Genomic DNA, 27384 nt, shown 5'->3' with positions numbered 1-27384 from the left:
TTATGTTTTTTTGACCTGCTGCTCGAGCAACCGGCAGGCACATGTATCCGGCATTATGCGATCCCCACTGCTGCTGGATACTGGGGACTTTGCTGTATATTTTTAAAGAACTTTGATGCTCTATCATATTTATGCATCTGTTTTAGCTGCAACATTTTGCATAGAATACAGTAAAATCAATACGATGCACAAGTGATTAACTGCGCCAAGTTCAAGTATCCGCTAAGCCCACGTAGCCTTTGGGATAGGCATATAGAATGTGGAGAATCTAAGCAATATGCCATATAGAATACATATAGGGCTTGATTCACAAAAGAGTGCTAACTGTTAGCACGGGCGTTTTTCTCGCGAATTTTCGCACTGCGCGCGCTCGCGAATTTTCGTGCTAAATGATAACGTTTTCATGCGCAAACGCGAGTTTTCGCGCGAAAACGATATCGATTTCATGGTAAAATTCGCATTTGCGCGCGAAAACGTTATTGTTTAGCGCGAAAATTCACGAGCGCACGCAATGCGAAAATTCGCGCGAAAGCAGCCGTGCTAGCAGTTCGCACTCTTTTGTGAATCAAGCCCATAGTGTAGTTGGTTAAACAATTAGGGGAATACAGATACTACACAACAGGACAGCTCAGCTTGTATTATAGTGGGTACTTTTGTTGCACTGCAGTTTGAAAGACTTAACACAATACTAATGTTTCCAGCTGTTACTCTTTGCAACTTATAACAGCCAAATGAGAGATGTAATCACAACAGTTCAGAAAAAAAACAGAATCATTGATAAAGGATCACCCCTCCTAAAAATACTTTTGAAACCAATTAGATGTAACTAATCGTCTTCTCCATTGCACACCAAACTAACTGGCTTCCACCTGTGATCATTTGTAATTGGTTTGATTAGTTTAGCATAAAAACAGCCATTTCTTTAGTGTTGCAGCGCTTGGTAGTGCAACTAAAAGCAGCAATCAGCAGTAGTGGCAAAGAGCTTTCCAAGCCTCACAGGAATAAGCCTGTGGACAGGCACAAATCAGGAGATTAATAATAATAAAACAATATAGGTTTCATCAATCCCTAGGGCCACAGTGAATTACTGTATATAATTGAAAAGTGGAAATTGTTTGGTACTATCAGGACCCTTATAGAGAAGCAGTTGTGATTATACATCTGTAATATACTGAATCTTAAAGGATACCTGATGTGACGTGTGACATGATGCGATAGAAATGGGTATGTACAGTGCCTAGCACACAAATAACTATGCTGTGTTCCTTTTTTTCCTTTCTGTGCCTGAAAGAGTTAAAGATCGGGTATGTAAGTGGCTGACCCAGTCCTGACTCAGACAGGAAGTGACTCCAGAGTGACCCTCACTGATAAGAAATTCCAACTATAAAACACTTTCCTGAAAATGGCTTCTGAGTGCAGGAAAGAGATGAATAAGGGTTAATAGTTCATCAATGTTAGCTCTGGCATACGTCAATGAATGTGTCATTGAGCAAAAACAATAAAACAGTTAAAACTTAAAAAGATTTAAACATAAAACAAAACTGTGGATTGTCTTAAAAAGTCATTTTTAGGAGAAGGAAGAGAGCTGTGTCCCACTGGTAGTAACCTACAACCCACACCTGGAAATCTTAAGAAAGATTGCAAAAGAACTTCATCCTGTTCTACACAAGAATCAGAGACTGAAAAAGATATTTCCTGAACCTCCCCTCCTAGCGTTCCGACAGCCACCCAATCTTAAAGGGACACTTAAGTAAAAAAATAATAATTTAGTTTTACTCACCTGGGGCTTCCAATAGCCCCCTGCAGCTGTCCGGTGCCGTCGCCGTCTCCCTCCGATCCTCCTGGCCCTGTCGGCAGCCACTTCCTGTTTCGGTGACAGGAGCTGACAGGCTGGGGACGCAAGTGATTCTTCGCGTTCCTGGCCACAATAGCGCCATCTATGCTGCTATAGCACATATCATATACCATATAGCAGCATAGAGGGTGCTAATGTGTCTGGGAACGCGAAGAATCACTCGCGTCCCCAGCCTGTCAGCTCCTGTCACCGAAACAGGAAGTGGCTGCCGGCAGGGCCAGGAGGATCGGAGGGAGACAGCGAGGGCACCGGAGAGCTGCAGGGGGCTATTGGAAGCCCTAGGTGAGTAAAACTCATTTTTTTTGTTTGACTTAAGTGTCCCTTTAAGCAGATGATAGTGAGGAGTGCCTTAAATAGGCAAGAACAGAATGGAACATTCCCCTGCCGAGGGAAAAAGTGTGGGACCTGTAAACACATCCATTCCACTGACAGGATACTAATACCAGGTATACAACAGGAATACAAAGTACAAGGCACCTTTTCCTGCGACTCATCTAATGTGGTATGCGTGATCATGTGTGCAAAATGCTCCAAAGGAATTTATGTGGGAGAAACAAGTCAACCACTGCGGGATCGCATGACACACCACAGATCCACTATTAACAGCAGGAAAAAGAATATTACAAAATATACTGATCTCCCAATACCAACACACTTTTGTTTACCTGGACACAGTTTAAGCGATTTTCGCGTCACTGTATTAATGGGTGGCTTCAAATCGGGAAACATGAGACTAACACAAGAAACTAAGTTTATACATTGGTTCAAAACTGTAGAAGATGGTTTAAACAAGGACTCTAACTTCTTGTGCTGGTACGATGGGTTTTAAATGCCACAATTCTTTTAATTTTTCTATCTTTTCATTCATTTTTGTGCCATATGCTGTGTAAGATGGAATTCACTGTCACTATTCATTTTATTTGCTTTCAGGTGCTGGCTTTAAATGCCACAATTCTCTTATAGCCCATACTCACGGGCTACAATTGTCGCCGCAACACGCGGCACGCGCGTGTTGCGGCGACAGGTCGCCCGTGAGTATGCGATGTTGCACGTGCGCGCACCCCGAACCGTCGCTCGTCGAGTCAATCGCCTGGCGACATTCGCTGCCGCAACTCCGCCGCAACTGTCGCTAGTCCGCGTGGGTATGCGGACTAGCGACAACAACAAGCAGTAAATACCTTGGGCTTCCGGCGGGGGGAGGAGCAACAGCGACATCTTCCGCCGCATCAGTTGTCAGGTCCCTCCGCCGTGTGTATGCGGAGGGACCTGGCGACGAGCTGTCGCTGGCCTGTCGCGCACACGCTCCCGTGTGCTAGCGACAGACCACAAGTGTGCATCCTGAGTATGAACCATTAAGCTTAGGATTAATGGCGCATGTAACCAGGCCACTTACCATTTGAACTCGGAATTTACAATGTCTCCCCATCACCAGAGTCTGCTTTATGTCATGTTGAGGATTTTATTGATCTTATCAATTAAGATAGGATGCCTGGGAAAGCCTCCTCAGTAACAGTTAAGGCATCTAATTACATTTATGTTTGCTAAAGAATGTTTCTCCTCTGGATGTCAGTGTATATAAGCTGTGTTTTTCAGTTTTGGTCAGGAACCAGTCCGACGAAGGCTTTTTATAAGTCGAAAGCTCACTGTTTATCTATCTCTAAGTTAGCCACTAAATGGTATCATCCTAATTCAAAACTTCTTGCTTAGAAGAAGGAAGATAGATACAATCATTTGTTTCATTAGTTGATTTTCGCTTCGGGTGTCCTTTAACTCCTAAAGGATACATCCAAGAAATATATATATATATATATGTGTGTCCCGGGCCGCAGCTCCGCTCCAAGCCAGACCGGGGTACCCTCCGTAGCAGGGGACCCAGGAGACCGGCTTGGAATGGAGCTACGGCGAGGGACATATTGGCTTCAAGGGGCTGGAGGAAACCCCAGGTAAGTAAATCTGATTTCTTATATATATATTTCTGGGATGTATCCTTTAAGAGTGAAGATTCAGCATATCACAGATGCATAATCACAACTGCTTCTCTTTAAACCTGCCCTGAATGACTCCTCTGTTATCCTGATGATCTGGACATGGGTGACTCATAACTGCTTGTGGTGGTAAATGCTGACAAGCACTCTCTGCTATCTAAATTGTTGCATTAGTGGAAGGTGTACATTAAGCATATGGTTCTCACAGGGAATAAAATATTTGGCACTCCTCAAACTCTGGATCAATGGGATTATAATGCAACTCTCCTCATTGCCTTAACGTAACTGTTTCTACAGCTGACACATCAATTACTTTAATCTCTGCAGGGAACTGGATACACCAGACTCCATCTGCTGCAGATCTTTTTCCTCCTCAGTTCATCAAGCGCTGATGTTTTGATAGCGATGAAAAAATCGTTATCGTTTCTCTGGCTTATGTAAAAAATATTCATCTCCGTTAAGCCACTATTTGATATGCCTGTGAACTGCTAAACTGAATAATATACATGACATGTCTTAAAGGTTCATATTTAAGCTGCGTTGTTCAGAATATAAACTGTCACCCATTGCAGAGTCTTAGAGACTCTGGGGAGAAGGGGGGGGGGGGGGGGGACACCTGGCCTAACAGTGAGGGACGTAAATCTGCCTTGCCTTTGTAGTTCCATTAGGAATGAATGGACCCCCAAAGCTCTATCCCAAGTTTACCCCGCCACTGGTGTCAGCATTGCTGGACCACACACAATTAGTAGAGGCTGCAGCATGAGTCTCCTGACTTTTATACTAAGACCTCAATTTTGCACAACCAAACTGTATGTCAAAAAAAAAAAACAGGAAGTGGCCTCTTTCTGATGTATTTTAGGAAGAGCACAGAAGCCACACGTATGTTCTAAGCCTTCCGGGAAGCAGTGTTACGCCAATCAGAGCTGCTTTTATAAAGGCAGAAGGACCTATCAGAAGTTAAGAAAGCAGGGCAGTTTCTAGGCTAAGTTGCACCCAGGGAGAGGGTGTAAAAATTGCGCTCCCTTCCCCCCCAACCCGTGGACTCGAAAACCCTTACTCTTTAGGGACAGTCACACAGCTGCAGGTCACAAGTAGATCTGCCTACTTACTAGTGACCAGCCGCTTATCCAGGAGGAAGCAGAGACTGGGAAAACCCACAGGCAAAGAGAGCCCCGGCAAGCCAACTCCTTCATGGGCGCCAAGCACTGACAGCCTGCAGTACCGCTACAGGACATCAGGTGTCCTCACGCGGTGGTGACGTAATGATGACTTGACGTCTGACACAGACAGCCCAAGAGGAGCCAAGGAAGGTGATTACGCTGGTAATCTTCTTTCTTCTTCCATTTGGCTGCACCGCGTGTCACCAGTTTTCTATCAGTTATATCCTTCTGTCTGTGCCCCTCTTCTTCTACTTGCTGATCTGCTCCCAGGGCAGTCGCCCTGCCCACACTGCCCAAGAAACAGCCCTGTAAGAAAGCCTCTGATTGCTCAATAGCCCTGATAACAAACACTTATAGCCCATGGTTTCTAGAAATGCTCATAACATAAATGAGTGGAGCAGCTGCTTTTAAAGTACCCCTGAACTGAGAGGGGTTTGATTGATATAGGTACCATTTTGTGAATGGTGCTGTGACATTTTCACAGCACCATTCTCTCACTCCAATGGCCCCAGAAACAGAACATCAAATATGGGCAGTGAGGAAGTAGCAGTAATCCTCTATAGGAATGCCCACTTGTACCACCTTACTTTTAAAGTCTGTAAAAATAAAAGCATCTCAGCAGAGCTCACCTACTCCTGGATCCCTTTGCTGTCTTTTCCGCCCTGTCAGCTCTACCATTTTGCCATCATATACTCTCATATCTGCTGGCATCTTGATAGCTATGGTGCTTACCCAGAAGAATTTTCAAGTTACTTCCGAGACAGCACCATAGCGGTGAAGATGCCGGCAGATACGAAAGGACACGGCGGCGGAACGGGAGAGCTGACAGGGCGGAAAAGACAGCAAAGGGAACCCGGAGTAGGTGAGTTGTGCAGTGTTGTTTCTTTTTTTAACAGGTCTAAAAATGTCAGTACAGGAGTACTTTAACCTCACCAACAGACTTCCTAAAGTGAACTTTAGCTCAATTCATAAAGCATTACCACATGGGGTAAAGCAGAAAACAATTGATTTTACTGAACATTTTGTGAAATGTCAATTTACAAAGGATGTTACCACATGTAAAACTAAATTTACCGACTAGTGAGGTAAATTACCAAACTAGTGAGGTAAATTACTGACATGAGGTAAATATCTAATAACTGCCAAATCACAAAGGACAACACATGCGGTAAAACAAGTTAGATGTCCGATATTTTATCTCCAGCCTGGATCTGTCGATAAGATAACAATCAGCCATTTGTGAGGTTACAGCACTTGGTGAATGGCAGTTGCTCCATCCAGTTGCTCCATCCAACTGCAGTGAGCAGGGAGGCTGGCCAGCATCTTTGTATTAATAATTTTCAGAGACTGTCTTTATAAAGAATAAAGGTCATGCTGAGAATCCCCTATGAAGAGATGGACTAGCCCAAAACCTGTCGGTAATGTCAGATTTCTACTGCCTACTGTAAGTGACAGCAACATAGGAGAAAAGTAATGTATGGCTCATTTTACTCTGGGAGAAATGTACTTCTTATTTGTATGTGCTTTACATTTTAGGATTTTCGCGACAGTTCCTCTTTAAACTATTCAGGAAAGTAGGAAAGCTAATAAAAACATTTTTTTTCTGAATTCCCCGTGTTGTAAAACACAAAGCCTCACTATTATTGTGTATTAATTAAAAACGGTTAATAAGATGCTAATGGTTTTGAGCTGATACAAATTTTATGTTTCATAAAACTTGGACTTGCTTTCTACTTGTCAGTATAATAAAGAATGCTTTTCTGAATCAGATCTGGCTTCCATTTGCCATGCACTGCAATAATCCATCAAATACCAAACACAATACCACATGATTATCTAAGATACCGAATAAATGAATGAATTCTTTGTGAATTGTCAAGAAGTTGTTTGATAATTTACCAAACTATTACCGCATGTGTGAAAATCTTAGAGAATACGCAAAAGAAATGTTTTTTACCACATTAGGTAATTTACCTCACATAGGGCTCGATTCACAAAGCGGTGCTAACCCAGTTAGAGACTTTAGGCATGATAACCATTGCACCACGCTGGTGAAAAGTCAGTTTAGGCGTGATAAGTTTAGGTGTGATAAGTTTAGGTGTGATAAGTTTAGGCATGCTAAGTTTAGATAAGTGTAGATAGCGTGCAAAGTCCCGCACGCAAAGCAGCGCCATTAAACTCTATGCGAAGTGCACCAGACTTTGCTAGCGCAAAACTTTTGATCAGCTGTGCACTGCGGTGCTAACGCAGTTGGTGCTTAAACTTATCATGCCTAAACTTATCACACCTAAACTTATCATGCCTAAACTTATCACACCTAAACTTATCACACCTAAACTTATCATGCCTAAACTGAGTTTAGGCATGATAAAGGGCTTTTCACCAGCGTGCTAACTGTTAGCACCGCTTTGTGAATCAGGCCCATAGAATTCTTACCAAAAAGGTTTTAGTGAATTAAGCCCAACTTTTTATAGCGTGAGACTGACCAGTTAACATTATTTTTAATGGCCACCAAGTCCTGTTATTTTATTTTTAATGGACACCAGATCCTTTTGTTCTCCATATTCAGGTACCAATGTTGCCAGTGGGAGAGACATCATGGTATCGGCCAACCATCAGCAGAAGTTAATGGAAGAGAGAAGGGAATGAACAGCAAATTTGGAAACATATTGGCCTCAATTCACTAAGATCATGCTGGTGATAATAAGGCAAGAGCAAACTTACCACCACACATCGATCTTGCCTTATTAAAGGGGAACTTCAGCCAAAAGAAACATACTGTCATCAAGTTACATTAGTTATGTTAATTAGAATAGATAGGTAATATAATCTCTTACCCACCCTGTTTTAAAAGAACAGGCAAATGTTTGTGATTCATGGGGGCTGCCATCTTTGTCATGGGGGCAGCCATCTTTTTTGGTTGTAAGGAGGTGACAAGGAGCATGAGACACAGTTCCAGCTGTCCTGTGTCCTGATAACCCATCCCAGCTGCACACACTAGGCTTCAAATTCAAAATGTAAAAAAAAAAAAATTGCACCAAAACAGCAGAACGAGAACAACAAAATCAGAAATCCCATCATGCTTTGCACAGCATCAGGGGGAAAAAGCCCGGGCAGTTTTCTTTTGTGCAGCTAAAAATGAGGGTTGTATAAGAGAAACAAAGTTCTGATGCTGTGAAACTGTTAAAGAAACACAAAGCCTTTTCAGTGCTGCTGAGTCGATTTTTAGTCCGGAGGTTCACTTTAAGGTGTAGTGATAAGTTTTCACAGTGAGAGAGTTATCTTATCAGTTCAGTCCTTAAATTACCTACTCTGTAGTTATTTTCAGATGCAGATCATTAACAGCCTGTCTTTAACTTTAGAATTCTGTAGTTATTTTAAAGATCTCTCCTTAACTTAAAGAGAAACTCCAACCAAAAATAGAACTTTATCCCAATCAGTAGCTGATACCCCTTTTTACATGAGAAATCTATTCCTTTTCACAAACAGAGCATCAGGGGGCGCTGTATGACTGATATTGTGGTGAAACCCCTCCCACAAGAAACAAGAAAAGTACGTACTCTTGGCAGTTTCCGATCTGTGAATCTTGCTGCATCTTTAAAGAGGAACTCCAGTGAAAATTATGTAATAAAAAAATGCTTCATTTTTACAATAATTATGTATAAATTATTTAGTCAGTGTTCGCCCATTGTAAAAACTTTCCTCACCTTGATTTACATTCTGACATTTATTACTGCTGGCATGGGATGTCGCTGGAAGTACCTGCTGCTTGCTTTTTTGGCAGCTGGAAACAGCTGTAAATAGCTATTTCCCACAATGCAACAAGGTTCACAGACAGGAAACTGCCAGGAAAATGGTCCTCACAGTCTCTTGTGGGAGGGGCTTCACCACAATATCAGCCATATAGCGCCCCCTGGTGATCCATTTGTGAAAAGGAAAAGATTTCTCATGTAAAAGGGAGTATCAGCTACTGTTCGGGATGAAGTTCAATTCTTGGTTACAGTTTCTCTTTAAAGACAGAAGAGTTAACTTTAGGTTTGCCTGAGGTAAAATGTTTCCTGAATACTTTATGCCTCATCACCATGGTGATCACTCTAGAAATGTTATTAAAGACAGGAGATAAGCTTAGTGAATTGAGGCCATTGTTAACTGCGCAAAAGAGGAAAAAGGCCCTGGCCTATTATAAGCCCCAACTCCAGTACTACATTGTGCTCCTCAATGAATGATAAGAGAAAGTTATATCTGGTCTTTAATTCATTTTTCCCACCCCGTGACAATGGCTACTTACCCAAATTCAGGAAGATCTTTGTCAAAGTGTACATTGTCCTCATAGACCACTTGGAGTTGTTCATTAACAGCAATAACTTTTAACTGTAAATTAGAAATTAAAAAAATAATAATAATTTGTACTTTGTACTAATTTCACTTTTAATAAAGTGTTTGTGCACTTACCGTACACCTTAGGGCCCTTTAACGCTGTGTTGATGAGATTTTGAAAATGAATTGTAAATGGTATCCAATAGGATGGCCATATTAGCGCTCCAATTTGAACATTTTTTTTTGCACTGCATTGAGAATTGAACAGTGCAGCATGATGATGTTTTTCAGGAAAACACATAAGGTTTAATGCTATTGACGGCTGGTGAAAATACAAATGCCTGCAAGCACACTATGCACACCAACGGGCTTAGGAAAATGCATATGTTAAAGCTTGTCTGAAGTGACAGATGCCATAATATAATAAACATGGGTAGATATAGAACCAATACTACTGTATTCCTTTTTAATTAATTTTTTTCATTGCAAGGGTTATTAAATCAGTGCTTTATCTCTGTAGTCAGACTGCGGCAGTAATGTAAGCTCATGTCCAGTAGAATGAAGCACGGAAAAAAAGCCATGCACTTTTTGTTCTTCTGGGCATGTGCAGACCTTACTAGCACTTGCCCAGTCTGGATGTGCTCTACACAGCAAGGAGCATGGCAGGAAGAAGACGAGGGTCCTGTGTAGGAATGGTGGGCTCAAAGAAGCTCTGGGAAGCCTCTGCATCATCCAAAGGCTTCCCAATACTGGGGTATGCAAATGTTACCTCCCTCCCCATTACAGACTTGCATTAAAGCAAATATGTGATTTCAAAGGGAGTAAAATAGGCATAAGTATGCCTATTTTACTCTCCTTGTTTTCACATATTTGCTTTAATGCAAACCTACTAGCTTATTACAGGCTAAATCGCACAATTTATATTGTATGTATGGGGATCCCAGTTGATAGATGTGGATGTGGCACAGCCGGCTGCACTTGATATACTGGTGTACGCTTTCATTGTTTTTAATGGTTTTATACCTGGTTGTCAGTGTGCAGTGCCGATTTTTGACTAATTAATAAAAGGAGAATTACTGACGTGCAGCAGCAAGGTCTGGCACTTTTTTTTTTGCTTGAATTGCCTATGTACCTGACCTAAGCTCCCCCTAAGGGGTTTCAGTGTCTTTAAAATTACCCTTGAGTTCCAGGAATTTTTTACATACAAACTGTAATATCGCCCAGTTGAGGCATAGGGAAACATAGACATTACCTTGCACATCAGTTATCCTTTCAGCTATAACCGATAGCAACTGATATATAACTGCATAGCTCCCAACTGTCCCTCTTTTGGAGGGACAGTCCCTCTTTGGGAGCCCTGTCCCTCCTTCCTCCTCATTTATCCCTCTTCCGGGACTTTGTCTCTCTTTCTATGTAAATATATATATTTTCTACTAAAAAATGTTTTTGATTGACTCTATACTTTATTCCCATCCTTTAAATTGATATATTACTAATTTTAAAATGTTACTATGAAGGAAAATGAACCAGGATAAAAAGGACCAGTGCGGTTTAAATTTTAAAACTACATATTTTTCTTATGAAATCTTTATGGTATACGTGACTAGGGCGTGGTGGGGGCGTGATCAGGGGTGTGGCAGGAGTGTGGCTTACGTGTCCCTCTTTCTCATCTCAAAAAGTTAGGAGGTATGTAACTGACAGCAACTGATATATTTTAGTTCTGACAAAATCTTGTCAGAACTGGAAGGAATCGTTGTTAGAAGAAAATGGTGAGCTTCTGAGAGCAACTGACAGCGAAGTAAGTACGTAACATTCATTTGCAGGTACATCATGTGTTTGTTTTAAATAATTTTACTTGGTTCAGATTCCCTTTAATGTAAATTGTATGCAGAATGGAATTCACAATTATTAGCACTTCATTGACCATTTCTCTACTTTTTATCCCCATGCTGAGTTTGGCCTCAGTCCAGGGGATCTCTACTTCTTGTGGAGTAAGAAACTGCACAAATTCTGAATTGCTAAGCCAAATACAGTACAGTACACTAGCATTGCCAAAATTACAAAGAAGAGCTTGCTTGTATTCCAATAACATCACTTAACCTCTCCATTAGCCTTTGCAGCTTAACACTGATTAGCATTACAATGTAGCATGAAAGATGCATATTACCTGCTGAGTGCTGAAGTCAAACCCCAGGTAATATGCAGCAGCAGCCATGGATGGGATGGGCAGGGTCCTGTAACTGCAGCCAGACTTCTGAGTGTCCACTGTGTGCAGAACACTGAGCTGCTGCCATCAATCAGTAACCAGATGCAAGGGAGCCTCACTCAGCTTTTCCCTTAGTTAAAGGATTACAGGAAGCAAGGGGGGCTATTTGTTATTACATAGTTTATTCACACAGCAGCACTTCAATTCACAGTTCACAGAGCATGTCTCATGCCTTACTTCCTGGAGTGCACTGACAGCTTCCTTCCTCTTGTCACTGCAATATGATTCCTCTGGATTATGCAAACATGGTTCCAGGGCTGAAGCTCTGCCTGGCTACATGTACAGCAACTTATAAATTACCAACACGTCCCCACAATATGACACTGTGCTCCTTTCGGTACAGTATAAGTAAACAAAACAAAGTTAATACCTAAGTTTAGGTACAGTTTTTTAACCACTTCCAAACCACAACTTTTTCCACAGAGCAATTTTCACATCACACTCCTTCCATTAATTGGCCAATAACTTTATCACTACTCTGCACAGTGAAATGATCTATATATTATTTTTTTGCGGGGAAAACTGGGCTTTCTTTGGGCAGCAATTTTTGCTATAAATTATTTTATTTTATATGCATTTTGCAGGGAAGGAGAAGAAAAAAAATGAAAAAAATAATCCTTTCTCAGCTTTCAGCAGTTTAAAAGTAAAATGTGCTATTGTACATAAAACCAACACATTTTATTTGCCAATTGTATTTAAAGGGATACTGTAGGGGGAAAATGAGTTGAAGTTACCCGGGGCTTCTAATGGTCCCCGGCAGACACTCACCGATGCTCCGGCCCCGCCTCCGGTTCACTTCTGGAATTTCAGACTTTAAAGAGAACCCGAGGTGTGTTTAAAGAATGTTATCTGCATACAGAGGCTGGGTCTGCCTATACAGCCCAGCCTCTGTTGCTATCCCAAACCCCACTAAGGTCCCCCTGCACTCTGCAATCCCTCCTAAATCACAGCCATACTCTGAGGCTGTGTTTACATGTATAGTGTCAGTCTCAGCTGCTCCCCCGCCTCCTGCAGAGCTCCGGTACCTGCCCCCCTCCCTTCCCTCCAATCAGCAGGGAGGGAAGGGATGCAGGCAGGGACTGGAGTTCTGCAGGAGACGGGGAGAGCAGCAGACTGACACTATAGAGATAAACACAGCCAGCTCTGGCAAGCTGTTTGTCAGCAGCGTGGCTGTGATTTATGAGGGATTGCAGAGTGCAGGGGGACCTTAGGGGGGTTTGGGATAGCAACAGAGGCTGGGCTGTATAGGCAGATCCAGCCTCTGTATGCAGATAATATTCTTCAAACCCACCTCGGGTTCTCTTTAAAGACTGAAAACCACTGCGCCTGCGTTGCTGTGTCCTTGCTTCCCCTGATGTCACCAGGAGCGCACGGTGCAAGCACAGACCATACTGGGCCTGCACAGTACGCTCCTGGTGCCATCAACGGGAGTGAGGACACGGCAACGCAGGCGCAGTGGTTTTTAGACTTTAAAGTCTGAAATTCCAGAAGTGAACCAGAGGCGGGGCCAGAGCAGTGGGCAGTGGCTGCGCAGGCACAGGATGTCTGTGGGGGACCATTAGAAGCCCCAGGTAACTTCAACTCATTTTCCCCTGACCCCCCTGCAGCTTCCCTTTAAGTATTTTATTTTGTTAACTATGGGGAAGAGGTGGAAGGGGTTAAAAAATGTATTTAATTTTTCTATTTAATAGTGTATAATAGTGTATTTGGGTACATTTGCCCACAAGATGGCTACAAACGTAGTCCCTGAGCACTGTAAACAGTAGATGGAAAGTAGTGTGTATTACTGTTTACTTTCACATCTCGCTGACGCTGGCTTTTATTCATCACAAGCAATGTGATTGAGTTTGGGAACACTTGTTTCCCATTCGCATTCACCAAACACGGAACAGCGGCAAAAGGGAGCAGTGTGGCGATCGCAAACGGTAAGTAAACAATACATATATCTAAACCCCTGATCTGCCAGTGAAGTATACAGGGGCAAACATATACGTAGCAAAGATTCGGGAGTGGTTAAAGAGAACCAGATACGAAGCACCCTGGTGTATTTTACCTTATAAATCAGTGGGAACATGACAGTAAACACCTAATCTGCTCTTTGTTTCATTGTTCTCTGTTTAATCTGACTGTTATCACCTCTGATAAGAATCCCCGACTGAGCACTCAGTCTGGCTTTGCTACGGAAGGATTATAGCTGAGTCTGTCTTCTCTGGTGTATTTTCAAGCCCAAGCCTGCCCCCTTGTGGCTCTGCTATAATGACTCAGCTATAATCATTCCCGGCAAAGCCAGACTGAATGCTCAGTCAGGGATTCTTATCACAGCTGATAACAGACACTTTTAGCAGTGAGGATGAAACAGAGAGCATGGTAAGTGTTTTCTCTAATTTTCCCACTGATTTATATGGTAAAATACATGAGGGTGCTTCGTCTCTGGTTCACTTTAAACACCATATACGGTAATCATTTAATTTATTGGACATCATTTAAAGAGACACCATAGTGACACATAGGGCTTGATTCACAAAGTGGTGCTAACAGTTAGCACGCTGGTGAAAAGCCCTTTATCACGCCTAAACTCAGTTTAGGTGTGATAAGTTTAGGCGTGATAAGTTTAGGTGTGATAAGTTTAGGTGTGATAAGTTCAGGCACCAACTGGGTTAGCACCGCAGTGCACAGCTGATCAAAAGTTTTGCGCTAGCAAAATCTGGTGCACTTCGCATAGAGTTTAATGGCGCTGCTTTGCGTGCGGGACTTTGCGCGCGATCTAAACTTATCTAAACTTATCACGCCTAAACTTATCACGCCTAAACTGGCTTTTCACCAGCGTGGTGCAATGGTTATCATGCCTAAAGTCTTTAACTGGGTTAGCACCGCTTTGTGAATCAAGCCCATAGAATGTAATAAATTATTCAATGAATATCACATTCATTATCCTGGTTTCAGCATCAAAAACACTTAAAACACCTCCTATATCTATATTTTGTTATTGATTGGTATGTAGCTCTCCTGCCCTACCAATGACGCTTAGCTTAGGCTGTTTAGTTATGCAGAATTCCCCTCCCAAAGCATTCTGGGACATTAGGCAAATATTATCACTGGCTACAGTACTCTCAGTAAATAAACATTGTGCAGTGATCACCTGACAAGACTAAATATGTCACCACCTGTGATAAATTTTAGAATGTAAATCAGGGTGAAGAAAGTGTGACGAAATATTTTACAATGGTTAAACACACATATATTTTTATAAATGAAAATTGTAATATTCATTCTTATTTTTAGTACATCTCCTTTAAATTACAGAAATTGCCAGCAATCGGCAAAGCACTTGTGCAGTGTCACCTTATAATAATTCCTTTTTGTATAATAATTCCTCTTTTTGGATAGCGCTTTTCTCCTGTCGGACTCAAAGCGCTTGACCTTATGAGGTTCTCACAACAGTGTTTACATTTTTAGAAAATTGAAATTTTGCTGCGTGTACTGTTTTTTCAGAGCAATTTTGCAGAGCAAAAATACACATTCCTTTAAAAATCGCATTACAAAATCATAATCGCTAAGCGGGTAGTGATTGCGTTGTGCAGTATGTGCTAAGACTGAAGCCATGCTTCTTGTTTTGATAAGCTATTAGAAGCAGGGAGCAGATTAAGACAGATTAAGGTAAAATGGGGCCCTAGGTCCCGGGCGATCACGTCTCCTTCGCTTCCTTGTTAGTTTGCAGCTATTCTGCAGCTAGCCAATCACCATGTGGCTTCAGTCCCCACTGGTGATTGGCTGGAAGTGGAGGAGGAGACGCGATCAACGGGACCATTACCTGGGACCAGGTAATGTATTATTAATATTTAGTATTGATACAGTGCCGACATCTTCCGCAGCACTGTACAGAGTATATAGTCATGGTCATAGCGTACAAGAGATATTGGCGCGGGAGACTTGGGTGCAGGATACAGCCGGTATATGGCTGATCCTGCTGCTGCACCAGTTCCTGGCCGTTTTAAATACTATTCCCCCTCCAGGCCGCCATGGATAGTGGGGAATGAAATAATTTGTCTTCCAGCAATTGCTGGAAGCTGAATTTTTGTGTTTTAACAGTAAATTCAGCTCCATCTTCTGACGGCGCCGAAGTTACTCCCTGTGCGCTGCTATAGCCGTAATTCCTATTACGGCCTCTGATGGCTCCGGCTGTACCCAAGTCTCCAGCGCTGGAATCACCGTGTTCGTGGTCATATGTCTATGTATGTATCCTGTAGTGTCCCAACCCTGTCCTCAAGGCCCACCAACAATACATGCTTTGCAGGGAACCACACACAATCACAGTTGAGGTCATTAGTGTTGCAGAAAAGCTGATTACTTATGTGTGTGTGAACCGGACCTTAGGGTGGATTCACACTGTGTGCATTGCAAAACACACACGTTATAATGTGTGTGAAAAAATACAAAGGAAACTACGCATTTTATAGTTATATACAGTAAGAGCTGGTCCACACTAGGTCCGGAAACGTATCCGTGGCTGCGTTTTTCAAACCTGATGAAAAACGGAGTCCCGGATACTAATGTTTAAAATAGCAGCCAGCCTCACCCAAGTAAAAAACGGATCCGTCTGCGTTTGCGGGGACCCGTTTTGAAAACCTGAACGGAAGGTCCGGATCTGCTGCATTTTCACGCAACGGATCAGGACCACGGATACACGCAGGGGTAGTGAAAGCAATGAGAAAACGCATCTCCAGCTCCACAGGCAAAAAACGGATGTGAAAACGGATAGCCTGAGCTTTATGATTGGCCCAAAAAATCCTCCCACTCCTTCCTAATGATAGAGACGTTTTCTGTCAGGGAAAAACCTGAACGGAAACTGATACAAAACTGATGCAAAACTGATGCACTTTCATCAGTTTGCAGTACGGTGGGTACTTCCCCTGATCCGGACTGCAGGGTCCGTCCTGCAACCGGGTCTAGTGTGGACCCAGCCTTAGTATATGTTCATTCAAAGACTGCATACAGTGAGTGAGAATAACAAGATCCATTACAAGACAGAGGTGTGAACTGCGCCATAGAATATATGGGCAGGACTGCAATGGAACAGATATAGGCGTTAATTCACCAAAGGCTGTTCGATAAGAGAAAACAAGTCAGGAAAACACTGCATCCTGTATTTTAGAGTTTCATGTACTAATTCACCAATATTTTCATAGGTGCGGTAGAAGTTCGGTAATTTACCAGCTTCAATAGACAAAACTCCGAGACAGCATTACAATAGTAAGAGGCATCCTGACATTCCTTTCAGCGGCATAGGGGCCACGCTTGCAGCAGTCGCCTGTGTGACCAGGCCCGAGCCCCTGAGGCCTGCCCCCCCCCCCACGTGCTGCCACTGAGTCATCAGATACTCACTTTGCCCACAATCCATGCGCTGTATCTACAAACTTCTTCCTGCCCTATGTACCAGCTCACAGTAAGAGCGCCCCCTAGGGGGTGCTCTTTCTGTGAGATGGAACGCAAGAACAGGAAGAAGTTTGTAGATGCAGCATGGATCATGGGCGAAGTGAGTATCTGATGAATGCTGGTCTATGCTGCTGCATCCCCCCATGTAATCATGGCTACCTATACTAAGGCATCTAATCCTGGCTATCTATACTGAGGTATCTATCCCTGGCTATCTATATACTGAGGCATCTTATCCTGGCTAATCTATACTGAGGCATCTAATCCTGGCTATCTATACTCGGGCATCTATCCCTTGCTATCTATACTGAGGTACCTATCCCTGGCCATCTATACTGAGGTACCTATCCCTGGCTATCTATACTGAGGTTACTGAGGTACCTATTCCTAACTATCTATACTCAGGCATCTAATTCTGGCTATCTATACTGAGGTACCCATTCCTCACTATCTATACTGAGGCATCTATCCCTGGCTATCTATACTGAGGTACAGTGGAGGAAATAATTATTTGACCCCTCACTGATTTTGTAAGTTTGTCCAATGACAAAGAAATGAAAAGTCTCAGAACAGTATCATTTCAATGGTAGGTTTATTTTAACAGTGGCATATAGCACATCAAAAGGAAAATCGAAAAAATAACCTTAAATAAAAGATAGCAACTGATTTGCATTTCATTGAGTGAAATAAGTTTTTGAACCCTCTAATAATAAAAGACTTAATACTTAGTGGAAAAACCCTTGTTTGCAAGCACAGAAGTCAAACGTTTCTTGTAATTGATGACCAAGTTTGCACACATTTTAGGAGGAATGTTGGTCCACTCCTCTTTGCAGATCATCTCTAAGGGCTGGTGCACACCGAGCGGCTTTTTGGGCGTTTTCAGATCCGCTTGCGGCTGCGGATCTGCTTGGTCAATGTATCTCAATGGGGTGGTGCACACCAGAGCGGCAGGCGTTTTGCAGAAACGAAAAATGCCTGGGTGAGGCATTTTTTGGATTTCGGATGCGTTTCTGCCTCAATGTTAAGTATAGGAAAAACGCAAACCGCTCTGAAAAACGCCTGTTCAGAGCAGTTTTGCAGGCGTTTTTGTTACAGAAGCTGTTCAGTAACAGCTTTACTGTAACAATATATGAAATCAACTATACTGAAAACCGCAGCAGCAATCCGCAAAACGCTAGCAAAACGCCTCATAAAAATAAAAAAAAGCGTTTAAAAATCTGCTAGCGTTTTGCGGATCTGCTTGCGGTTTTTGGTGTGCACCAGGCTGGTGCACACCAAAACCCGCTAGCAGATCCGCAAAATGCTAGCAGATTTTTAAAAGCTTTTTTATATTTTTATGAGGCGTTTTGCTAGCGTTTTGCGGATTGCTGCTGCGGTTTTCAGTATAGTAGATTTCATATATTGTTACAGTAAAGCTGTTACTGAACAGCTTCTGTAACAAAAACGCCTGCAAAACCGCTCTGAAGTGCCGTTTTTCAGAGCGGTTTGCGTTTTTCCTATACTTAACATTGAGGCAGAAACGCATCCGCAATCCAAAAAATGCCTCACCCCGGGAGTATGCGTTTCTGCAAAACGCCTGCCGCTCTGGTGTGCACCACCCCATTGAGATACATTGACCAAGCAGATCCGCAGCCGCAAGCGGATCTGAAAACGCCCAAAAAGCCGCTCGGTGTGCACCAGCCCTCAATCCCTAATGTTTCGAGGCTGTCTCTGTGCAACTCTGAGCTTGAGCTCCCTCCATAGGTTTTCTATTGGATTAACCACTTCACCACTGAGGGGTTTTACCCCCTGACCACCAGAGCAATTTTCACCTTTCAGCGCTCCTTCCATTCATTCGTCTATAACTTTATTATTACTTATCCCAATGAAATGAACTATATCTTGTTTTTTTTGCCACCAATTAGGCTTTCTTTAGGTGGGACATTATGCCAAGAATTATTTTATTCTAAATGTGTTTTAATGGGGAAATAGGAAAAAATGTGGGAAAAAATTATTATTTTTCAGTTTTCGGCCATTATAGTTTTTAAATAAAGCATGCTACTGTAATTAAAACCCATGAAATGTATCAACCCATTTGTCCCGGTTATAAAACCATTTAAATTATGTCCCTATCACAATGTTTGGCGACAATATTTTATTTGGAAATAAAGGTGCATTTTTTTCAGTTTTGCATCCATCCCTAATTACAAGCCCGCAGTTTATAAAGTAACAGTGTTATACCCTCTTGACATAAATATTTAAAAAGTTCAGTCCCTAAGGTAACTATTTATGTGTTTTTTTTTATTGTATTTTTTTTTTTTTTATTACAAAAAAAAAAAAAAAAATTGGGGAGTGTGGGAGGTAATGAGTTAATTTATTGTGTAAATGTAATGTTTGTATATGTAAAATGCTTTTAGGGTGTAGTTTACTATTTGGCCACAAGATGGCCACTGAGTGTTTGTTTACATGCGACCTGTAAGCGTCCGGAAGGACGCTTACAGGAAGCAGTAGGAGGCTGGGAGACGCACAATGATCTCGCTGTTTCTGAAAGAAGCAGCAGATCATTGCGGGGGCTAGATCAACGAACGGGAATGGATTTTCCCGTTCATTGATCTCCGGGCGAGCGGGCGGCGGCGTGCACGAGCGGCGGGTGCGCGCGCACGAGCGGCGGGAGCGCGGACAGCGGCGGTAGCGCGGAAGGTACGGATTTCTCCGTCCCTGGTTTTTTAGGAGGGAAAAAAGGGGCGGAGAAATTCGTACCGCTGGGGGTAAAGTGGTTAAGGTCCGGAGACTGACTAGGCCACTCCCTGACCTTAATGTGCTTCTTCTTGAGCCACTCCTTTGTTGCCTTTGCTGTATGTTTTGGGTCATTGTCGTGCTGGAACACCCATCCACGACCCATTTTCAGTTTCCTGGCAGAGGGAAGGAGGTTGTCGTTCAGGATTTCACGATACATGGCTCCGTCCATTTTCCCGTTAATGCGATTAAGTTGTCCTGTGCCCTTAGCAGAAAAACACCCCCAAAGCAAAATGTTTCCACCCCCATGCTTGACGGTGGGGACGGTGTTTTGGGGGTCATAGGCAGCATTTTTCTTCCTCCAAACACAGCGAGTTGAGTTAATGCCAAAGAGCTCTATTTTGGTCTCATCAGACCACAGCACCTTCTCCCAGTCACTCACAGAATCATTCAGGTGTTCATTGGCAAACTTCAGACGGGCCTGCACATGTGCCTTCTTGAGCAGGGGGACCTTGCGAGCCCTGCAGGATTTTAATCCATTGCGGTGTAATGTGTTTCCAATGGTTTTCTTGGTGACTGTGGTCCCTGCTAATTTGAGGTCATTCACTAACTCCTCCCGTGTAGTTCTAGGATGCTTTTTCACCTTTCTCAGAACCATTGACACCCCACGAGGTGAGATCTTGCGTGGAGCCCCAGAGCGAGGTCGATTGATGGTCATTTTGTGCTCCTTCCATTTTCGAACAATCGCACCAACAGTTGTCACCTTCTCTCCCAGCTTCTTGCTAATGGTTTTGTAGCCCATTCCAGCCTTGTGCAGGTCTACAATTTTGTCTCTGACATCCTTGGACAGCTCTTTGGTCTTTCCCATGTTGGAGAGTTTGGAGTCTGCTTGATTGATTGATTCTGTTGACAGGTGTCTTTTATACAGGTGACTAGTTAAGACAGGTGTCCTTAATGAGGGTGACTAATTGAGTAGAAGTGTCTAACCACTCTGTGGGAGCCAGAACTTTTAATGGTGGGTAGGGGTTCAAAAACGTATTTCACTCAATGAAATGCAAATCAGTTGCTATCTTTTATTTAAGGTTATTTTTTCGATTTTCCTTTTGATGTGCTATCTGCCACTGTTAAAATAAACCTACCATGATTGAAATGATACTGTTCTGAGACTTTTCATTTCTTTGTCATTGGACAAACTTACAAAATCAGTGAGGGGGTCAAATAATTATTTCCTCCACTGTACCTATTCCTGGCTATCTATACTGAGTTACCTATCCCTGGCTATCTATATACTGAGGCATATCATCCTGGCTATCTATACTGAGGTACCTATTCCTGACTATCTATACTCAGGCATTTCATCCTGGCTATCTATACTGAGGTACCTATCACTGGCTATCTATACTGAGGCATCCATCCCTGGCTATCTATACTGAGGCATCTATCCCTGGCTATCTATACTGAGGTATCTAATCCTGGCTATCTATACTGAGGCATCTATCCCTGGCTATCTATACTGAGGTATCTAATCCTGGCTATCTATACTGAGGCATCTATCCCTGGCTATCTATACTGAGGCATCTATCCCTGGCTATCTATACTGAGGTATCTATCCCTGGCTATCTATACTGAGGTATCTAATACTGGCTATCTATACTGAGGCATCTATCCCTGGCTATCTATACTGAGGAATCTATCCCTGGCTATCTATACTGAGGTATCTAATCCTGACTATCTATACTGAGGCATCTATCCCTGGCTATCTATACTGAGGTATCTAATCCTGGCTATCTATACTGAGGCATCTATCCCTGGCTATCTATACTGAGGTATCTAATACTGGCTATCTATACTGAGGAATCTATCCCTGGCTATCTATACTGAGGTGCCTATTCCTGACTATCTAGACTGAGGCATTTATCCCTGGCTATCTATATTGATGTATCTATTCCTGACAATCTATACTCAGGCATCTAATCCTTTGCTATCTATACTGAGGTACCTATTACTGACGATCTTTACTAAGGTACCCATTCCTGGCTACCTGGAGGCACCTACTCCTGGCTATTTAATGTAGGGTGAGGGGGTCCGGGTCCAAATTCCGCATCAGGGCCTGAGGTTTCTAGCTACGCCACTGATCCCTTTAGATGTACGTTTTGCTATATTGTTTGTTATACTGCCTCTGCTTGCTCTGAATCCGTCTATTAGTCTTTCTTAACATTTTAATGAATTGCCACAGCTTAGATCAACTTCCAGGAGACTTTACACATGCTCTGCTTAGATGATTTCCCTACTAGCTACTCTGTATCTTCAAACAGAAACTGAAGAGGTTAAACTGCCGAAGGGAGGCAGGGAAACTTCTTTTGTTCAGTTCTCTCTGCTCACTGCCTGGGGATACAAAAGAAGGACCCACTGGAGAAGCCTTCGAGTCCTATCAAAATGCATCATCCCGCTTACAGGAGACACAGGCTGTTTCTATTGGCTTCTGCTCCTGTCAGTCATAGGTAATCCTCTCTGCTTCTGTGAGTTATGTGAGTCCCGCACTGATACCGACAAAGGGACAACTGCCGGTAATGGAACGGTATTTTACAGCATGCTGTAACCTTGATGAATTAACATTTACTTATTTACTTATTTATTTTTTAGATATTTACTGCACAAGTCGGTAATTTACCTCACTGCCCGGCAATTTCAGCTTAGCAGCATTGGTAAAGTGACATTTTCCTAAGTGCTCAGTAAAATCAGCTGTTTTCGGCATTACCGAATGCGGTAATGCTCGGTGAATTGACGCCATAGAGTGAACACACACTGAAGGTGCGTACACACATGCGACTATAGTCGTTTGTAACGATCGTTCCCCGATCTTTACCAACGACGATCGTTACAAAAAACGAACCACCGACTATTAAGGCAAACGACGAACGAGCCAAATCGCTACAAAAGAAAGTTCTGTCTCGGCGGATTTTAACCAACGACGATCGTTTGCAAAAGTAGTACATCGTTGGAAACGATCGTTCGTACTAGGCTTGACATGCGCATTTCACTATTTCTCCATGGAACTTCTCATTTTTATGCGCAGGCGCAATAGTTGCTTTCTGTGATGTAACGTTCGTTCTAACGATCAGATCGTTACACACATTTTAAAACTACCTTTACTTAGGTCGTTCTTTCATCAATTAAAAGTTCGTTCGTCGTTCTTAACGAACGATCGTTGTCGCATGTGTGTACGTAGCATAATAGAAGAGAGCAGCATCAAATGGTGCTGCATTCAGATCTCAACTGTGCAGATTCAATTGTAAATATTTTCATGATCTCAGTGTTCTGTACTTATGTCATGCAGCCTCTACTTGGGTATTTGATGTCTCCTGTCTTTGCAGGTATTTGTCCCATTTTATTTACATGAGAAAAGAACTGAATGTTTTTCCAAGCTGGCGTTGCAAAATCTATTGAACAAGCCAAAATAAAGGTGCCCATACACTCGTCAGATTGGCAGCAGATAGATAAGAAATGCATCTGATGGTCTATCTGATGCGTTTTTAGAACATTTTTTACCAGGATAGAATTCCAACAGATTTCAGTTTGAAATCTATTGAAATTCGATCTGATGGCATTTTTTTGCCATCAGATTTCCATTAAGGCCAATGCAAACTGATAAGCAATCTCTTCAGATCGACCTAAATTTTCCACCCTGCAAGTTCGATGGAAATCCATCGAAATCGATCGAAATCGGCCATCGATCGGTCGATTGGCCAACCGATTTGCAATCGATCAATCGATCGATCGATCGGGATCGATCGGTCGGCCAGAAAATCGGCTGAGTGTATGGGCTGCTTAAGTTATCCCTGCAATGGCATACCATACACACCATACAATTTTTAAAATATCTGTTCAATTTAAGAATTGCAATCAATTTTTCTGACTGGTTGTAACATTTCAAAAATCTGACCAATGTACCACACACCTATGTTAAATTTTTCCCCAATTATGATAAAAATGATTGGAAACTTTGCTAGGGTGTGTATATTAATAAATTGACAATCTAACACACACCATAAAATCTTTAGAAAGATTGAAGAAAAATATCTGGCATTCCGGATCAATAAAAATTGAAGAAAACAGGAAATCAGATCGGATTTTTAAGTCGAATGAAAAAAAATCTTTCTATTTTTTCGGGAGAGCCAATCGTTTTTATCGAATTGCTGTAAAATCGGATCATTTTATTGTATCGTGTGTCGCCACCTTAACATTTCAAAATTATGGCCAATGTACCACACACCTATGTTCATTTTTTTCCCCAATAATGATAAAACTGATTGGAAACTGAGAAAATTGCTAGGATGTGTATATTAATAAATTGACAATCTAACACACCAAACAATTTTTAAAAAATTTAAGAAAAATATTCTGGATCGATATAAATCGAAAAAACTGGAAATTGCTGTAAAAACATTTTATTGTATCGTGTGTGGCCACCTTAACTCTCTTCTATTATCTAAAAATGTAGGTTCTGCTGAGAGTGTCACACTGGCCCTGTCCAAAAGCAGGGGAACAGCGGAGTAATTGAAGGACCAGTATCTTGAAAACCTATATGTCCTGCAGGGATTAGCTTCTGAGTAATTATGAGTAGCAAGTTTAGCCTCCTTTCCATGAACTGTTGAACTGTGTGCACAGCAAGCAGTTACTCAGCAGCAGTAAGCAGTTACCAGGCAGCAACAAGCAGTTGCCAGGCAGCAGTGAGCAGTTGTAAGAGTTTTTGAGGCATTTCACTGCACATCGACAGTCCATGGAAAGGAGGCCTTACTCTGAATTTAAATGGTAATGAGTTGCTGATTGCTCAGCTGTGATCGCGGGTGATGGGGGGGGGGGGGTTAAACTACCCAGAAGTCTTTGCAATAGTCTGTGGTCCATTCTGTGTCATAGGCATACAGTGAGCCGAGTTCCACAACTCACTACCGTTCTTCCTCCTTCCGGCTTGAAGGAGGAAGCGCAGTAGTGAGTCATGCAACGTGGCTCACTGTTCACCTATGATGCGGACTGGACCGCACACTATTGCACAAACTTCTGGGTAATTCAACCCCATCATCTACGCATTTACGCATCGTAGTTCGCATCTACGCATCGTAGTTCGTAGGTGAAATTTCAAAACTACGCATAGGAATTTACGCGTAGCGAAGTACCGCTACGCGTAGCTTATGCCCACTATGCGTAGTTAACATGTGTATTGCGTAGTGAACTACGAATGCGTTGTTCGCGGCTAATTTTCCACATGCAATTGTATGCTCACAAATTTACGCATTGGAAAGAGGAATATACGCATAGAAGAGTTCCCGGTATAAACATTTAACAGAGGAATTAATGCGTAAAATTTTCTGCTTACGGGCATAAGCATCCAAAAACACTACGCTTTGCACTACGCGTATTTTAACGTGTAGTCTACGAAATGCATACAAAACGAATACTTGATTTCAAAGCCGTAGTTTGGCAAAGCGTAATTGCGTAAAACTACGCGTAGTTCCAGCGTAGCGAAGTTGGCTGACTACGACCATCCCTGGATCACAGCTGAGTAATCAGCAACTCATTACCATTTCAATTCCTGAGTAGCTTGCTACTCATAATTACTCGAAAGCCCATCCCTTATGTCCTGCAGAATATTGTACGAGCGTGGCAGCAATACTCGTCCACTGTTTTTCCGGCATGCCCAAGTGGTGCTAGTCGTCAGTGTGCCCGCGCAGTGCGTCTGCACTCCTTCATGGACAGGAGCACTGAGCCAAACTTTCAGAGGGTCCCAGGCAGCAGCGATGGCCTGGGGGAACACGTGTGGGATCCAGAAGCTTCCCTCTACCGAGGTAGGTATGTGACTCTTCCCCCCGCAGGCCAGTTTCACATCGGCAACCAGCACTTTCATTACCGTGCAATTAGAGTATCGCACTGCAACACACCACAAAAAACAAGTTTCGTAGATACCTGCGTTAATTAGTGTTAATTTAATTCTTGGAGCCAAAACACACCATAAATGAGGCTCTCTACTGCTCACTTCCTGTGACGGAAAAACATATTGCAAGAAAAAAATAAAAAAAAATGTAAAGAGAAAATTAGCGTACATGCCTGCACACCGAACCGCTAAACACTTTAAAATGCCTGCGTCACCACAGATGCTCTCCCATAACGTGATGTTGACATAGCTTCAAATCGGATACTTCCGGCACAGCGCACCACTTCTGGTATCAAATGTCCCATACACTTTTATTGCTTTAGCGTCAGCCTGCGTTAGAATTGGGGAAAGCAAGGCAATGAAAACGCGCCAGTGTGAAAGGGGCCTTAAAGTCACAGGTTTGCTTTAAGCAGAGCAGGTTCAAGACTTTTTGCTAGCTGAAGCAAACTTGTGGGGATGTGTATCCCCTCCCCTCAGGGCAGCGTACAGGCCATCAGAGACATGACGGGTGGGAGCTTTTGCAGTAATGAACTGTAAGTTTCCCACATCCATCCCTGCTGCATTCCTTTTTCTATCTCTCCTCGCCCATGTTGTTCTTGTGTGTGTGTGTGTGTGTGTGTGTGTGGGGGGGGGGGGGGGGGGTTATGTGTGCTGTGTAGTTACATAACCCTGGGCTGGGCTAGTCACATCACACTGCTCTCTCCAGGCTCTGTCCTCCTTGTCCCGCCTCCCTGAGCTGGTGGTTTCTAGTTCCTGTTTCCTTTGCTGTCCGCCACCAGCTCAGCTCCGCCCCGTGTCTCCTCCTCGCTTCCTCACACTGCGCTCACTGGGGCTGATGGGAGGAGGAGAGACAGAGAGCAGGCACACAGCCAGGAGAAGCATTTGTGTAACTCACACAGACAGCACTGCACAGCCAGGCTCTTAGAAAAAAAAGTATGTACTGATGGGTAGGTGGGATTTTCTTTGAAGGCTTATTATTTTTTTTAAGATAATTCTTAATGAACCTTATTCTTAAAGTGAATCTGAGATGTTGAAATTATGTGTATTTATAGTAGGGTGACCATATTTTTATTTCCAAAAAAGAGGACGATCACGACAACATGTGGGTATGGTCATGGGTGGGGCCAAATATACAAGACCTTAGCAGTGTGCTGTCCAACTTCACAGGCATGGAGGGCTGGTGGAGGGCTGGCCGACCACAAAATGCAATCAGATTCGCATAAGATTTCCCCACAAAATGCAATGAGACTGGCAACAGATTTCCCCACAAATGGAATCAGATTGGCAGCATATTTCTCTACAAATGCAATAAGATTGGCAACATATTTCCCCACAAATGGAATCAGATTAGCAGCATATTTCCCCAAAAATGCAATCGGATTGGCAGCAAATTTCCCCACAAATGCAATGAGATTGGCAGCAGACTTCCTCACGAATGCAATGAGATTGGCAGCAGATTTCCCTACAAATGCTATGAGATTGGCAGCAGATTTCCCCACAAATGCAATCTTATTGGCAGCAGATTTCCCCACAAATGCAATCTTATTGGCAGCCGATTTCCCCACAAATGCAAACTTATTGGCAGCAGATTTCCCCACAAATGCAATGAGATTGGCAGTAGATTTCCCCACAAGTGCAATGAGATTGGCAGCACATTTCCCCACAAATGCTATGAGATTGGCAGCACATTTCCCTACAAATGCAATCTTATTGGCAGCAGATTT

At 42.8% G+C, this 27384-nt stretch overlaps 1 protein-coding gene across 2 annotated transcripts in view; it reads right to left on the bottom strand.

The window, feature by feature from the left end:
• Positions 1 to 27384, bottom strand: part of XYLB (xylulokinase) — a 351409-nt gene that overhangs the window by 226712 nt on the left and 97313 nt on the right. The window contains exons 1-2 of one of the 2 annotated variants that reach the window (XM_068235921.1): positions 11485 to 11765; positions 9289 to 9371 (exon numbers count right to left, since the gene is read on the bottom strand). In XM_068235921.1, coding sequence (XP_068092022.1) covers positions 9289 to 9371; positions 11485 to 11532 — 131 coding nt within the window. In that variant the 5' untranslated portion in view covers positions 11533 to 11765. Of the gene's footprint in view, positions 1 to 9288; positions 9372 to 11484; positions 11766 to 27384 lie in introns of those variants that run through there. The other variant, XM_068235920.1, reaches the window with a different exon arrangement.

The sequence above is a fragment of the Hyperolius riggenbachi genome, chromosome 5 (assembly GCF_040937935.1).
Source record: "Hyperolius riggenbachi isolate aHypRig1 chromosome 5, aHypRig1.pri, whole genome shotgun sequence".
NCBI classification, from domain to species: domain Eukaryota; kingdom Metazoa; phylum Chordata; class Amphibia; order Anura; family Hyperoliidae; genus Hyperolius; species Hyperolius riggenbachi.
The sequence above is the reverse complement of the archived record's forward strand: the minus strand, read 5'-3'. Positions and strand labels throughout refer to the sequence as shown.